The sequence below is a fragment of the Protomyctophum bolini genome (assembly GCF_963924005.1).
Source record: "Protomyctophum bolini genome assembly, chromosome: 21".
In the NCBI taxonomy this organism is placed as follows: Eukaryota; Metazoa; Chordata; class Actinopteri; order Myctophiformes; family Myctophidae; genus Protomyctophum; species Protomyctophum bolini.
This window is the reverse complement of record NC_137882.1, coordinates 29,111,210-29,128,905: the sequence shown is the minus strand read 5'-3', so window position 1 is coordinate 29,128,905 and position 17,696 is coordinate 29,111,210. Positions and strand designations below refer to the sequence as shown.

Genomic DNA, 17,696 nt, shown 5'->3' with positions numbered 1-17,696 from the left:
GAAATGTGCCCATATAATCATGACATGTCATCAGTACTGTACATCAGTTAACCTGAGTTTAATGGAAGGTTGGATAAAGTAACAGAATGGAATATGGGTAACTGTGGGATAGGAATAGATGAGTGATAGGAGATTAATCGCCAAACACATCGGTATCGGACGATTTGAGTTGTTTTTTATATTAATCGTCCGATTAATCGGTCTGATCTGAATCTCCCACCCACCCCTTTTCCCCCTCACTGTAGCCTATGTTTCTTTTCCCTTTTTACCTCCTCTGATGATTTCCTGTTTTGACTATAGCCTATGGTTGTGTATATTCGTATATGTCTCTTAATGGCCATGGCCAGGGAGGGAAAAAAAGTCTTTACTTGTGCTTCTCAGTCAAAAAGTTAGGATAAATATTTGAGTGGAACAGTGCAACTTACAATGGTATGGTTTCCCTCGAAAGGAAAATGGAGAGACAAAACAGTAAACTGACCTAACCAAAACCTAACAACAACACATGGTAAAACTACAACTTTTAACCTGTCGTTCCTTCCTGAAGGGAACTAACATAAAACAAAAGAATGAGCAAAGTTTAAAACCAACGGAATGAAAGCAAACAGCTAGAGCTTATGTAGCCCCTACCTAGAGGGAAGCAGAGATAAATTATGTCATAAGTGACACAGGTATTTAAGGCCTTTTTGAACAGGCAGGCAGGAGATTGCCAATCTGTGGGTCCTCACAACACCTCTCACTGTGTTGTGAGAAGTTTGTTTGAATGCCAACTTGAGAAGTGGTAAGCCTGTTTGGTGTTTTATTGTTTTTACAATGTGTTTTACTTTTGCTGTTATAGAAAATGTTTGTTATATCATCAGGTACAGTTCATGTGTTTGAGAGATGCGAGGGGTGTTTTGTCTCTTCGGGGAACTGTGCATGTAAACTGGATCTGGAATATGTGAGTATAATTCTATGTACATCATGGAAATGCGAAGGAAAAGAGCTTGACTGTCTTGATATATATTATTATGCTTAGCTCCACAACTGTAAGGAGCGAACTAATGGCTAACGTAAATATGGAAATAAGAATAAGTACATATTTAACGAAAAACCCAGATAAACCATAAAGCATCATACTATAGTGAAGTGAAACATCATAAGTACTGTTGCATCACTTCATCCCACAGGGCCTGATGATGACATATAGTCATAGTGGAACAGCAGCTGCCACAGGTGTTGGAGGGTAATTCATTGTCACGTCTAACGAGGCAAATGAGTCCCTGGACATATTTTCAAAAACAGGCTCCAACAGGCTTAACAACATGCCACAGTGGTTCTAAAAATCAGCGCTGGAAGTACATTTACTTAAGTACTGTACTTAATGTTGAGGTATTTGTACTTTACTTGAGCAGTTCCAATTTCCAATAGTTTTACTTCTGCTCCACTACATCTCGGAGGCACATATTGTACTCCACTACATTCATTTGAAAACTTTAGGTGCTACGTATAGTTACTTTGAATATTAAACAAAACATACATTAAACACTTCAGCACAATATATTTCGGCCGTTTGGAAATAGCTCACAATGCGTCGCAATGTGACACATTGTCAAAATGAAATGTGTACATTTGAAAACTTGAAATGGGGCATTCTGCATATACTTTCTACTGTTGGTACTTTAAAAGACAACTTTGTTTTTTCTTGTTTTTCTTTCAACCAAGGTTCATGTTTTAGGTTGTTATTAGAGAAAGTAAAAGATGAGTGTTAAAAATAAATAAATTGAGTCTTTCTTTTGTTTTAACGATTCTAGACTATTCTAGGCCTCCTATGCCGATAATTATGATATTGGTTGACAGAGGTTGGCTATACGGCTGAGGACATGGGAGTATAAAGGATAAATGGTGCATTTATATGACACCAAGGCGCTTTACATATAGACTGTGCATTACATTCACCCATACTGTATACTTGCTCAAGGACACTTTGACACAAACTCAGGGGGAGCCTGGGATCAAACTCAACTCTACCCCTGGCCCTCAGCCACTACCACCCGACTGGCCCGAGTATGTTTTGCCGATGCCGGGGGGAGTGGAGGCAGCTGAGTCATCCTCAGACACACACACACACACACACACACACAGTCGTCGTCCCAGATCGTAAAATATTACGTAATGCCATGAGCTGGGACAGGGTGACGGCACGGCACCGTGTGTATATATATTAAACTTCAAAACAACGGATTTAGAGAAGGGTGGGGGGGTTGTTGTTGTTGTCAGACAGAGCAGGACAGTCATGAGTGCTTCTCCAGACATACACCTGTTTCCATGCCTGCTGTATTTGTTCTCTTCCCTCCTCACTCCTTATTTGTCCTCATCGCCTTCCTCCTCGTCTTGTGAGTTGCAGGCTCCGTATAATCTGGACAGAATGCACAAGGCCGGCGACGTGCTCCTGGGCGGCCTGTTTCCATTCCACCTGAGCTCCGTGTTCCCTGGGCTGAGCTTCACACAGTCCAGGGAACAGGAGCCCTCCTCCTGCTATCGGTGGGTATATACGTCGAGGAGGACAGAATGCGTTTATTATGTGATTTGGAAGAAATCGAAAATGAACTTTTTTTTTTACTGTCTACTATATGATGAATTAAGACATTTTATTATGTAAAAATGTCAAGTATTTGTGTTAACTTCTTTTGGTTAGATGATTATGAAAAACGTAACATTGCATCAAGACTAAGACTAAACGATTTTGTTTCGACTAAGACTAGATCGGCGTCTGACTCAATGTCAGACGACTAAATAGGACTAAATGGTTATTCAAAAGAATAAGGGCCCTATTTTCATCCATGCTAAACCCGTTATCCCTAAACGTCTTTGCCTTTTTTTACTATTTTGAAAAACATTTTAAAATAGTTCAAATTTACAAGCTCACAACATGTTGATGTAGATCAGCTAGTTGAACACTTGTTTTAGGGATAAGGACTTTAGCACTGACGCAAATATAGGGCCCTGAAGGGCCTTATCTTGCGACAACCTTATTTATACTTTTCTAACACAAAACGGTTTAAAATAGTTCAACTAGCCAATCTACATTGACACATTGTGAGCTAGTAGATCAACTATTTAAAAAAAAAAAAAAATACCGGTAGTAATAAAAATGGCAAATACGTTTAGGGATAAGGGGTGTCGCAAGATAAATTGTGCATTTATATAGCGCCTTTATCTAAGGCGCTTTACATAGATTGTGCAGTATACATTCACCCATTCACACACATTCACACACCGATGGCGGAGGAAACCATGCAAGGCACCAACCTGCACATGGGGAGCAATTAGGGATTCAGAGTCTTGCTCAAGAACACTTCGACACTAACTCTGGGGGAACCCGGGTTCGAACTGGGAACCGGCCACTCTACCACTGATCCACCGCCACCCCTTAAAACCCATTTAGACCCGAGGACAGATTCTACAAATGTCTTCTAAAACATGACAGTTTTCTGAAAAAAACTCATGTTTCTATGACTCAGTGGTTCTCAACCTTTTTCATGTCAAGGACCCCGAGAATTATCTCGGGGTCGCCCGACCCCCATCTGAAAATATGTTGTTCCAGGGACTCCCCCAGAAGCAAAGATTTTAGCTAAAAACGTTCAGATAATATATTATTCAAAGATTTGCGACACATTTTCACGATCTTTCAATAGCTAAAGTATAACATAATGCTTAAAACACCAAAAGGGGTTCCCGTCCAGAATGGGTTAAGACCAAGGAAAAAGAAAAAAAAAACTGCGTTACAGTGCAATTTTTCTGTGTTCTAATAGCTTTGACATTGAAGGGTTCCGATACGCCCAGACCATGGCCTTCGCCATCACTGAGATCAACAGAAGCCCCAGCCTGCTGCCCAACGTGACCCTGGGCTACAGCCTCTACGACACCTGCTTCACGCTGGGCGTTTCGTTCGGCGCGGCGCTGTCGCTGATCAGCGGGACAGAGGAGCGCTTTACGCCGGGCGAGAGCTGCGTCGGGTCTCCTCCGGCGCTCGGAATCGTCGGCCCTTCCACCTCGAAGAGTTCCATTGCCATCTCTAGAATATTAGGTTTATACAGAGTGCCCGTGGTAAGTTTCCTATATACTTGAATGCCCATAGCCTGTTTTATATAATTATGCTTAATGTTGCTTTACTTGGATATTTGCAAATCTAAAATGTGATGAATAAATAATGTAGTTTGCATGGAACATAATAATTGCTGTCGGGAAGAAGCCTTGTGTCTCCTCTGTCCAATTTGTTTTAGATTAGATTATTTTTATTAGTAAAAATAGCAGATCAACAAGGTCACAACGCATCACTTTTTCTTTTTTGTTATTTTTTTTCTTCCAGTGAAATTGTTTTGGACACATCAGGTTTCCTCCCAACAGAGACGATATTTTTATTCATTCATTCAATTTTTGTATATATATATTTTTACCCATGAGGGTAGTAGCTATATATAGATTTCAGTCTATGTAGCCTTGTTTGGCAAATGTTTCCCATGGAAAGGGATGTAGGTAAACCTGAGGATCCCCTATAGAGGTACTAGACCCACTGTTGCCCACCCTTGATCTCGTTCGTACATTACAACAGTACAGAAGAGATGTTTTGTGCTTTGTTTTTTCCAGATAAGTTACTATGCTTCTTGCTCCTGTCTGAGCGACCTGACTCAGTTCCCATCCTTCTTCAGAACAATACCAAGTTTTGTCTTCCAGGTGAACTTCTATAACAATAGACGTGTTTTTCTGTGTGGATTTTGCGTGTTCTACCAGGAGAACCACTAGGCTAGGTACCCTCACAAAAAACATGCAGTAATCCTGGTCTCTACACTGCCTGATGGAGGGGGAAAGCAACTGATTGAAATAACATGTTCCTTCCACACGCTATGGGCTGTATTTTGCGTGTCTAAGTACCAGGTCTTATTACCTAACTTGAGTAAACTAAAGACCTGGAGGCGTGGTCAATGCCATTTGGCTATTCCGAGTGGCCAAAGAGCATTGATCACACCTCCAGGTCTTTAGTTTGCTCAAGTTAGGTAATAAGACCTGGTACTTAAGACACGCAAAATACAGCCCATACGTCCAACTGGGGAAACTCCCCCGCCAGGTGAAAAGAAGCGGCTTGGACTCGATCCTCATGCATTGAAGGAAGCATGAGGTCAGTCCGTTGCTCTCCCCAGGTTGGCAGAGGGAGTGTAGCCCCCCCAGGATTACATTTGACACTTGGGTGAAAATAATTGGTTACTGTTGGTATTTAGTAGGCCTAGTTCATGTTCCACACACTGACTTGAGGATTGAGGACACTCCCAGATGAGTGCACCTTTGTCCCAATCTTTATAAATGCCAGTTTTACCCCTTGTATGTCATACCCTGAAGAAGGCAACCTGCTTGCCGAAACGTTGGTTTATTAGCATCGTGACTACGAGCTGTGCGGCCTCTTTTATTTTCTTAAGTCAAAGTTGTATCTCCTGTGCAGGGCAGCAGCACCTCGCCACTACTGGCGTGCGCTCCTACCTTTCCGTTTGTCCCACCAGGCCCGGAGTGGAACTCCAAATCAGGCCGGGAGTTATACGCCCTGGCAGGTCACACCGCGCGCGCGCGCCGAAACTTTGGTGGGCCTATACAGTAATTTCACATGAGAAATGTACCATCTGATGTTATTTATATTATTAACTTCTTTCCTCCATTAACACAAGACACACAACGTATAGTTGTGCTGCAGCAACACTGCCTGAATTGAATTGAAATTGACTGTGGCTGGCCTGGCCTGAGCTTAGGAGAGATTTATTTTTTGCTGGCCTGACCTGATAAGCCAGGCCACTGGGAATCGTCCCGGTGCTCCCGATGGCCAAACCGGGCCTGTGTCCCACCACACACTGACTTACCGCGATGTGACTGATCTCATACTGTACGTATCCCTCCGTTCCCCGGCCCACTCAGGTGCGAGCTATTCTCCAGACCATGAGGTGGTTTGAGTGGACGTGGGTGGGGCTGTTGTTCAGCGACGACGACGGCGGCCGCGACGCCGCCCGCCTGCTCCGGTCTGACCTGGAGCGGTCCGGTCTGGGCTGCGTGGCGTACGCCGAGGCTCTGCCCTTCGACAACGACCTGGACAGACTCCGGAGGATTGTCGCGGTGATGAAGACGTCCACGGCGCGCGTGGTCATCCTGTTTGGATACGGGAGCTACATGCATAACGTCATGGAGGAGGTTTGTTATGTTATGAGACATGTTTAGGATGTTAATTCAGGGGGTTCGTATATTCTCTAAAAATATGAATGTGTTGAAGAATGTATTTTTTGAGCGGTGCCAACCCGCCTCCATTAAGTGACTTTGTGTGTCTGTCTCATAATGTATGTATGTATATCTGTCTCTATGTATGTCTGTCTGTTTGAGTACTTCAATACTGGGTGACCTAAAGTGGCACTGTTGAGCAGCCTACAGTACAGCTGTTGAGCTTCACACTGACCACTATAACTATAATTGCACAGTACAGTATACACACACACACACACACACACACACACAGCCTGCACCCCTCAGCTCACACGGGTGTGATTCTTTTTTTGTTGTTGTTTCAAAACCATGAACAGGTGATTAAGCAGAACGTGACAGGTCTGCTATGGATCTTACCTGCCACTTCAGGTTGGTGGAGAGACCCTTATCTCCAGGCTCCTCACTACCTGCCATACCTGAGAGGCACCCTGGGGTTCGCCATCCGCCGCGGAGAGATACCAGGCCTCAAGGACTTCTTATTGAAAATACATCCCGACAATGACCACGAAGATAACGTCGTAAGTATTTCTAAATATGATATCTGTTATACCCTCCAACCAAAACTGTTTACCATACATATGTGTTTATGTTATTGCCACTAGTGTTGATGATGTACTGTATTGCATGTTATTGTATGTCTTTAAAGGACCACTTCACCACTTTTCAACCTATCTTCATTATAATAGTTCCTCCGTAATAATCATGATAAACTGTCACAATTCGATGAGGAATCCAAGCTAATAGAAACTGCATGCGAAAATGGAAGCCATCGTTCTCACGATAATAAAAATCGAAACATTTCTGTAAAAATATATAGTTTTTAAAAAGAATCTGCCTGACGATGATGTGGACGGGTTTCTGAACTGCCCACGGCCCTCCTATGAGATACAGACTGAGTCGAATTGTGCTATTTTATCAGGATTATTATTGAGGACCTATTATATGAAGATAGGTTGAAAAGTGGTGAAGTGGTCCTTTAAATCTCACAATCATCTTTATTGTCACATCACAGCACACAGAAGTGAAAAGTGGGTGGAATTAGTTTTTTGTGCATTGTTCCAATGCAATGTCTCACTGAATTGAATACACAGTGACAGGACCACAATGGACACAGGCACTTTTGTGTTCAACTTTTTGCACCAATTGTACCACTGTACTATTTGAAATCTGTTAATAAAGTATTTAATCAATCAATCAATCAATCAATTGTATCTGTGCTTATGTCTTCATTGTGTTCTTGCAGGTGAGGCAGTTTTGGGAACACACATTTGGGTGCAGATTTGCGCCCCTTCCAGCAGAGTGGGTGGATGCTGGTGGAAGGGTCTGCACTGGACAAGAGGACCTGGGGACAGCAGACACCGCCCTGTTGGACGTGTCTGACCTCAGGGCCGTGTATAACATATACAAGGCTGTGTATGCTCTGGCCCACGCCCTCCATGACATGTTGCAGTGTGTGCCAGGGAGAGGGCCTTTCCCTGGGCACAGCTGTGCCAGTTTGCAGACGATACAGCCATGGCAGGTGGGATGTTAATTCAGTTAACCTGTAAATGTCATCTAGTTGGATTAAGGAGAATGTAAATATGGCATTGGAAGAAAGAAAAACTAGAAACATTGACGACGCCGGATGCCAGCTCAGTCTCTGGTCCTGACAGTGTTGATTTCGTCGACTAAGACGAAAAATGTCGACTACCTTTTTTCACTGAGGGAAACTAAATGAAATTAAGCTATGATTACTAAAACTATGACTAAATATACTGACAATTTCATCAACAAATAAAAACTAGACTAAGGGGACTAGTGGACAAAAGATCCAGTATAAGTCATTTTAAAATCAGTTGCATGCTGAAAATTGTTGATCTACAAGCTCACAACGCGCGTTGTGAGCTTGTAGATCGGCTATTTTCAGCAGGTGTAAAATCAGCCGTCAAAATACATTTTGATCGACTAAATCAAACTAGACTAACACTAATTCCAGGTGACTAAACTAAAACTAAAACTAAATGAAAACTATTCAAGAGACTATGACTAAATCAAAATGTACTGCCAAAAACAACACGGGTTGAAGAGGCCGACTTCTGATGGTGGTCTTCATAGGGGGCAGGTGGTAATTGGTCACACATAACTAGGCCTATTTTGGGGGGGGGGCGAAACAAATAAAATTTAATTTTATATCTGCGTTTAATTGCTATAACCACACCAGACTATTCAGTTTAAGTAACCTCTAGAACACAAGCAATTTCTGTAATCTAAAGTTTTCTATAACCATCATAATTATGTGAGTGATATATCACATACTTGACATTTTCCATGGGCAGAGAGGGAGAGAGTGTAAGATAGCACTGAGCATAAGGCTCCTAAAGCCATGAGGGGTATCACAGGTGTTTTTAGTGATAAGGCTGGTGGCCCACAGGAACGCCCCTTGTGCAATGCTAAATCCCCAAATAGTGGGCGGCGTGACTTGGCGTACATTGCTCTTCATGTTTCTGCGCATCACCATTTCTATAGCTTCTCTATTACCTGGAAAAGGTCAACTTCACCACATCCGTTGGAGATCACGTATCATTTGATGAGAACGGTGATGCTTTACCAATCTTCGATGTATTGAACTGGGCGTGGCTCCCCGATGGAAGCACAAAGATTCACAACGTAGGTGTGGTCAAGGAGTCGGCCTCCGGAGATGAAGAACTCACCCTCGACGAAGACAGAATCTCCTGGAACTCCGCAAAAGTAATTTTGGCTTTCTATACATAATTGAGCTCACGATGGGAATGCAATTTAATTTAGACTGAAAATGATCGTTGCTACTTTCCTCTGCAGCCCCCTCGGTCGGTGTGCAGTGAGAGCTGTTCCCCTGGAACCCGTGTGGCCAGAAGGAAAGGAGAACCTGTCTGCTGCTTCGACTGCATTGCTTGTTCCGAGGGAGAAGTCAGCAATAAAACGGGTTAGTTTATATTAGAGACTTGGGAATGCAACTGTCAATTTATATACAGCTTGTGGCCAAAAACATAAATATGTTCACCCAAATATGCCTTTTTTTTGTCATCAATTACCCCATGAAGCCTTGAATTAACGGTGATTAATTCCTGAGCCAATGGTTTGATGACCGGCGTGCTCACATAGTCTCCTTTGAGGATTGAATTATTTGGCTTAGAAATGCTGAAGAAGGGGGTCTGAAGAAGTGATAAAGTAGTGAAACGCATCGGCAGCACCGGTGGCGCAAAATAAATTCTGCTGCACTCGGGATCATATAGGATGTAGCAATGTGGATTATCTTTAGGACAATACTTTACTTATCTCTCCCCTTAAACTTGCTGTCCTTGTTAGACTCTACAGAGTGCACCAGTTGTCCAGAGGACTTCTGGTCCAGTCCCCAGCGTGACCACTGCGTTCCTAAGAGCATGGAGTTCCTGTCCTACCACGAGCCCCTGGGTATCTCCTTGACAACCATCTCATTGTTAGGCACGCTCATGTGTGCCATTATCATGGGAATCTTCATCTACCATCGAGACACGCCCGTGGTGCGCGCCAACAACTCCGAACTCAGCTTCCAACTGTTGATGTCACTCAAACTGTGTTTCTTGTGCTCACTTCTGTTCATTGGACGTCCGAGACTCTGGACTTGTCAGCTGAGGCATGCAGCGTTTGGGATCAGCTTTGTGCTGTGCGTCTCGTGTATCCTGGTAAAGACCATGGTGGTGTTGGCCGTGTTCAAGGCCTCCAAGCCTGGGGGTGCAGACATTCTGAAGTTCTTCGGTGCCATGCAGCAGAGAGGAACAGTCCTGGTTCTTACTTTCATCCAGGCAATAATTTGCACAGCCTGGCTCGTGTCTGCCTCGCCAACTCCTAATAAAAACACACGATACCACAGTGATAAGGTAGTCTATGAATGTGCCGTGGGATCAACGGTTGGTTTTGCAGTGTTACTGGGTTATATCGGTCTACTGGCACTCCTCAGCTTCGTCCTAGCATTCATGGCAAGGAATCTGCCAGACAACTTCAATGAAGCCAAATTAATCACTTTCAGCATGCTGATCTTCTGTGCCGTGTGGATAGCCTTCATCCCAGCATATATCAGCTCTCCAGGCAAATATGCCGATATAGTGGAGGTCTTTGCTATTTTAGCATCTAGTTTTGGCCTTTTGCTGGCGCTGTTTGGACCAAAGTGTTATATAATCCTTTTAAAACCTGATAAAAACACTAAGAAGTCCATCATGGGTCGAGGTGCCACCTAGACTTGGAAGCAGATCATACAAAGGCAATTCATGTTCTTTGTAGATCATTCATGTTTGTTTTTTTACAATATATGGATTTATATTTTATATGGATTTGATTGCAATATTAAACCTTGTTTGGAATTGATTCTGTTTTTAATAAGATTAAACAGATATGCAAACATAATCTATTATCTATCATGATAGAGTTGGTTAAAAGTTGAGTTTATCCTCCCTTAAAGAACCCTGGTGATATTAGAACTATGTAGAAAAGAAGAAAATAGCAACTCTTTGCAGATCAAAGTACATCTGTATGAAGTACATTATGAGGTATAGAATAAGGCAAAACATTATTTTTGAAGGCCTCATGGTTTCAAAGTGTTAAAGCTGATATTGAGATGGTCAAAAGGCTTGAAAACTATCTGTATGAGAAAGATTTTTGCCACTTTGGACTCGATATTTCTTCTACGTTAAAAACACGGGTTGTTCACCATTAGGGGCGGGTGGATAGAAACGACACTGGTTCAACACTGGATAAAAAAAAAACAAGTTCAAGACATTATTCAAACGCATACATGCTGGGGTATACTGTATCCTTCACCAATGTAATTACATTAATATTTAGTTAACTTGTAGCAAAAATAAAAGTGTCTCCTTATAAATGTAAATTTAAACATTGTTTTCTCATGCTAATAATAAAGCCCTGAATGAACTGGAATGGTGATCCATACTACTGTATATCTACACATTCAGGGGACTTTGTATTTGATATATGGTTGCATATCTTTCTTTGTATGACACTGTAAGATAGACCTAGCTATACAGGCCTAGAACAACATTGCACCTGAGCACAAGGGTCAAATCAGCCCTCAATGGCTTCTGACATAAATATGGGGAGGGGCTTTCCTCCCCTACCCCACCCCTACTGGGTGAGGATTTTCATTATTTTTACATGAGAAAATAGAATGCATGAATCTGATGCTAATTCTGTCAGAAAGACAGTTATACCAGACTGGTCATTCTTACAGACAAGTTACCAGACTGGTAATTATGTCAGAAAGACAGTTACAGACTGATAATTATGTCAGAAAGACAGTTACAGACTGATAGAAAGACAGTTGCAGACTGATAATTCTGTCAGAAAGACAGTTACAGATTGATAATTCTGTCAGAAAGACAGTTACAGACTGGTAATTCTGTCAGAAATACATCTGTTGCTTTCACATTCGGTGCCATGAGTCTCGCCCCTAGTATGTATGTCAGAAGCAGTTGAGGGCTGATTTCCCCCACCGCTGCACCTGAGCCACTATTTCATCATCGCCCCCGGGCCAGATGCCATTCGTGGTAAACAGTACACAACTTTGCTTTGCTTGCCCAGCTCCTGTTTAATCTAGCTGTAGCTACCCACCTAGGTACCTGAGGTATAGTCTGTTTTTGCCCAATCTGGGAACCCAACGGCAAAAAGGGAAAAACAGCGCCTTCTGCTGTTTTTTTTTTAGCATAGCCCGGAATCTGTTCTTGAGAGATTTGTTTTTGCCAGACAATCAGAGATGTCTGCCTACCGGGCAGTGGTGGAAAGTATAAGTAGCCTACATTTACTTAATTAATAGAGTCTGTCACAGCTGGGCAACCCGTGCCCTATAGACACTAGAAGACTCCACAATATAAAACTGATCATGACAAACACACACTGCACAGCTGCTTCCATTAATTGACGGTCATCAAGCTCCTTGGAGGTGTGGCTATATGTGTAGCATCATATACCCTTATCTGTGTTCAGTGTGTTGCCTAATTCTATTGTAATTGTTTTGTGATTTGTGATGCCTTGAAATACATTCGGAGTCTGTTAAGGAAATGTGTAATTGTATAGTTAGAATATCTCATGGGTTGTGTTTTACCTTGTTTGAGTAGATGGTCCAATTACTAATCATTGTGGGTGGGTTCTCACCTGGTATATAAGGGAGGCTGGAAATGTTGAGGAGAGTTTTGCTCAGTTGGCTTGAGACACCAAGGCTTGAAACACCAAGGGAGAGCTGCCAGGGTCTTCAGGGAAGGCATAGCCTGTTTTCAGTGTCTTTAGTTCTTGGTTTGTTGTTTTTGTCTTTGTTAGTTATCAAGTGTTTATTTATTACTTTTGGTTTTTGAAAGTGTATTGTGGCCAGTATCATTCGTGCAGTATTTTGTTTTGCCTCACCCGGGCTGTGACAATCCGTCATATGGGCTGTTCATCAGTTTTGGAGGTAAATAAATACAACAAAAGATGTACATTCTTGGACTGCGTCTATTCTTGGAGCCTTGACTGCTCGGCAACTCTTACAGAGTCCTTCAGATGTTGCGCACTGAGCCAATAATTATCAAAACAATAATGCCTGTTCAAATAATATGAATATTTGGAGCTTGAAATGTAAAACATTTAGCATAATTTAGCGTTTAGCATAAAAACTATACTTTGAGTACCAAAGTATGAGTAGGCCTACTCAAAATTTCTGAAAATAGCTGAGAGGTGGTATTTGTATGGGGGGGGGGGGAGACCAATCCTCTCTCTGTCGCTCTAATTAATTAGTCTCATGTTGCGCAGCTGCATCTATAGTTTCTCCCGGCGGATCCTGCTGGGAGCTGCCTATGCCATAGAAAGCATATAGCCTAGGTGGGTTCCAGTCTAGACACACTGTGACACAATATTACTATGGCACAGGCATACTACTGTGTATACTATACCGAAGACTTGATTTGAATACAAATGTTTGTTTCTGCTGTTAACAGAGCAGAGGGGAGACGTACGGCAGACTGACAAGTAGTCGCATTTCAGTGACATCACCGTCTGTGTACGAGCGGGGAGGCATATGGTCCGACGGAGCATCGAAGGAGCAAGGTGCGTTTATATAACAATATTGATCCACCAACAGCATATAAAGTACATGAAAATCAATAGGCCTACGGATGTTTAGGCAAATTGTATGTCTCCTATAGGCCTATACTTTTTCTAGTTGTATTCAAACAAAGGCAGTGGTTCAAAAGTGGGGTCCTTGGTGGTGGTCCCAGGGAGTCCCCAGCAAAAGTAGTTAATATAATATGTAGCCCCTAGAGGGAGGCAGAGGTTAAGTGGCAGAGGTTAAGTGGCAAGGGCCTTTCTGAGCAGGCAGCTCAAGCTGTGGGGCCTGGGCCTCACAACACTGCAGGGAGCGTGTCGTTGAGAAGGGGGGATGTTTGACTGCTGGAAAGCCTATCTATGCTCGTTTTGGAGTCTGTTCCTGTGGCAATGTGTTTAACAAAATAATTGGTGTTGATAGCTGGGAGCATATGGTTGATCAATGGGTAAGCAACTCGTCTTCAGAGGAACAGTGAACACCCCTATATTCTCACCTCAGTTTGTGAAACTGTACTTAATTCCATGACATTGCTCTCCCAGCTTTCAGTTTTAACAGTATTTCGTATAGTAGAACTGGAGTGTTTGGCATAGTTCAGATACGACACATATCACTGGGCTTTGTTTGTCATTGCCTTTAGGTCCATGTTGAATAAGCGGCCCCTATAAAGGGGAGGTCCCAGGGAGCTTTGATTTCGTTTTTTTGTTAAATAACTCCGCCCCATCCCCAATCAGGTATTATGAGGATAATACTAGGAAGATTATTTTTCTTAAAAAAATAATAATAAAGTGTTCAGTTCATTAAGTAGCCTATACATTTCACCTTACAACCAGACCCCCCCCCCCCCCCCCCCCCCACACAGCTGTTGTTTGATTATAAGGGGAAGGGCCGATTTAGTGTGCTACTAAAGCAGTGTATTTTCGATTGACTCAAAGACTTTCAACTTTCAGGAAGAAACCAAAAATACACAGGGAAGACATTTCTAATTTTAATTTGCATAATTGTATAACCACGACAGGGGGTCTATTAGGGTAATGTTAACTCCATAGATGCACACAAAACAGAAAGTACAAAACCAGCACCCATCTTTAATGTTTTGGACTGGTTTCTGCCCAACAGCAGAGATATTGTAGCGATACAACAAACATACCGTTTGTGTACTGTGTGTGAATGTATGCCCCGTAACACATTGAGTGACAATCAAGCGTAGCGTTAGTTCATTGCGGCACGGAAGGCAGATGGTTATTATATGTGTTTGTGTATATATATAGTTCCCCAATGCCCTCATTCATTCCCTATAGTAATTAATTCTGCTTCTTTAAATCAGCTGCCTCTCCACAGTGCAATCATTCCCACAGTGCAATTCAGGCGGCCTACTTAATAATCTTTCTCCATGCTGAGCTGTCAAGCAGCTTGTGTAGCATCTGCGTGAATATTTCCCCCACGTCCCCGGCCTCCTCCCTGTAGTTCTTAGTCCAGGGGTTATGGGATATTATTGTATTGTTTGAGATTGTGTAGATTAATTGTGTTGAATCGTGTGTTATTACTGTGTACTGTTGTTCATGGATTATTGTAGCTTTGGCTCTGCTCTGGGGGGGTCGTTGATATCAGAGCTGTGTCTCGGTGCACAGATAATCGGATATCAGACCTGTGTCTCGGTACGCAGATTATCTGATATCACATGAGCAGAGTCACACCTCCATACTAACATGCAATAGCTTTGCGATAAATGGTTTATGGTCAATCTGAGCTGAAGTGTCTCAATAAATTTTTCAAGATAGGTGGCAGCAGAACCGGCATAGGCGAGTGTCATTTTCAATAGCCATAACAGTACAAATAATAGAGATAAAATACAACACGTATTTGATAACATTTCTGTAATAAAGCACACATAGAGGACCTGTAGTGTTGAAACCTTTATTAAACCAAGCAAACAAAAACATTATCAATATTTCCCTAACCCAAGTTTACACCTCAATAAAGACACAAAAGTCTGTAGAATATGCTTAAATAATCGACAACAAAAAAAACTCCTGACGATGGCATCTACCAAATATTTACTATTTAACAATCCAAACACACATGACAACACATCGTGAACAGCTTACACAAACCCAGCAGCTTTTTATACGTGTGTTTTAGTCAAGCCTTTTCAGAGCAACATTTCAGTTGTGTTGATATTGTCAGATTATACTTTAGTATGTGTGATTTGATTAGACTGAATGATCATGTATGTGTGACTTAAACTAAAGACTTTCCCTCTGTATGAGTCCTCATGTGTCTTTTTAGATATGTTCTAGCAAATCGTTTACTACAAACTATGAGTGCTCATGTGTGATTTTAGATAATCCATCCGAGTTAAGCCTTTACCACATACTGTACAACTAAACGGTCTTTCACCTGTATGAATCCTCATGTGTATTTTTAGACAACCCGTCTGAGCAAAGCCTTTACCACAAAATCTACAAGAAAAAGGCTTTTCGCCAGTATGAGTCCTCATGTGTCTTTTTAGAGCACCTGTGGTAACACAGCATTTACCACAAACTGTACAAGAAAAGGGCTTTTTGTCTGTATGAGTCACCATGTGTGTTTTTAGGCGACTTGCGGTAGCACAGCCTTTAGCACAAACTGTACAAGAAAAGGGCATTTCGCCTGTATGAGTCACCATGTGTGTTTTTAGGCGACATGCGGTAGCACAGCCTTTACCACAAACTGTACAAGAAAAGGGCTTTTTGTCTGTATGAGTCACCATGTGTGTTTTTAGGCGACTTGCGGTAGCACAGCCTTTACCACAAACTGTACAAGAAAAGGGCATTTCGCCTGTATGAGTCACCATGTGTGTTTTTAGATGACTTGAGTTAACACAGCCTTTACCACATACTGTACAAGAGAAGGGCTTTTCACCTGTATGAGTCATCATGTGTGTTTTTAGACCTTCCATCTGAGCAAAACCTGTACCACAAACCGTACAAGAAAAAGGCTTTTCGCCTGTATGAGTCATCATGTGTCTTTTTAGAAGACTTGCCTTAGCACAGCCTTTACCACAAATTGTACAAGAGAAGGGCATTTCGCCTGTATGAGTCATCATGTGTGTTTTTAGACAACTCGTCTGAGCAAAGCCTTTACCACAAAATGTACAAGAAAAAGGCTTTTCGCCAGTATGAGTCCACATGTGTCTTTTTAGAGCACCTTTGGTAACACAGCCTTTACCACATACTGTACACAAAAAGGGCATTTCACCTGTATGATTGATCATGTGTGTTTTTAGACCTTCCATATGAGCAAAACCTGTACCACAAACCGTACAAGAAAAAGGCTTTTCACCTGTATGAGTCCTCATGTGTGTTTTTAGACGAGTTGCGGTAGCACAGCCTTTACCACAAACTGTACAAGAAAAGGGTGTTTCGCCAGTATGAGTCATCATGTGTGTTTTTATATTTGCCTTTCGAGTAAACATTTTGTCACACTCTGTACAGCTAAAGCTTTTCTTCCCTGTGTGACTCCTCATGGAGTCAGTTTGTTTCGATGATTTCCGGTCCTGGGACATTTTGCACTGTCCTCCCACATTTTGTGTGTTTTGTGATTTCAGTGTGTTTAAAGCTGACTGACCTTCACTGGTCTTCTCCCACTCATCACTGTCTTCAGTGTCAGATTCAGAACAGTGTGAAGATAGGGGCTGGTCATCACTAGTTGGTTGTGATGGTACCCAGTACTCTATATAAGCTTGTGTTTTTGTGTGTTCAGTTGAGGTGCCGGCTACAGGCTCTGTCTCTATGTTTTCACCATCATCATCTCCACTTTTCACTGCTAGTAATGTCAACGTTGACCAACCAGCCTCCTCTGGTCTTTGAAGTAGCTCCTCTTGTTCATCTTTAATCTGTGGAGGTTGTGGTTCCTCCTGGACTAGACTGGAGCTCATCTCCTCTTCAGGTGTAACCTCCTCTTTACACCCACCAGCCTCCTCTGGTCTTTGAAGTAGCTCATCTTGTTCCTCTTTAATCTGTTGAGGTTGTGGTTCCTCCTGGACTAGACTGGAGCTCATCTCCTCTTCAGGTGTAACCTCCTCTTTACACCCACCAGCCTCCTCTGGTCTTTGAAGTAGCTCATCTTGTTCCTCTTTAATCTGTGGAGGTTGTGGTTCCTCCTGGAACAGACTGGAGCCCATCTCGTCGTCAGGTGTAACCTCCTCTTTACACACAGGGATGTGCAGAACATCTGGGGGGGAAAATACAAAGAGACTCCATAAAATGTTTGAAACTTGTAGTGTCTGGACAAATATCAACAGATTACTCTTTGCGAGACAAGCTGAATGAGAGGTAAATGATAATTGGATTGAATTTAGGGA

The 17,696-nt window shown here is 42.4% G+C and overlaps 1 protein-coding gene across 1 annotated transcript; it reads left to right on the top strand.

The window, feature by feature from the left end:
- Positions 1–2,404: 2,404 nt before the first annotated feature.
- On the top strand, positions 2,405–10,505 carry LOC308336470 (extracellular calcium-sensing receptor-like; the record flags this gene model as incomplete). The annotated part of the gene is made up of 8 exons (XM_080793835.1): positions 2,405–2,520; positions 3,792–4,086; positions 5,938–6,207; positions 6,591–6,791; positions 7,517–7,792; positions 8,779–9,000; positions 9,091–9,214; positions 9,598–10,505. The coding sequence occupies 8 exons, from the start codon at positions 2,405–2,407 to the stop codon at positions 10,503–10,505; spliced, it is 2,412 nt and encodes an 803-aa protein (XP_080649961.1).
- Positions 10,506–17,696: the final 7,191 nt, after the last annotated feature.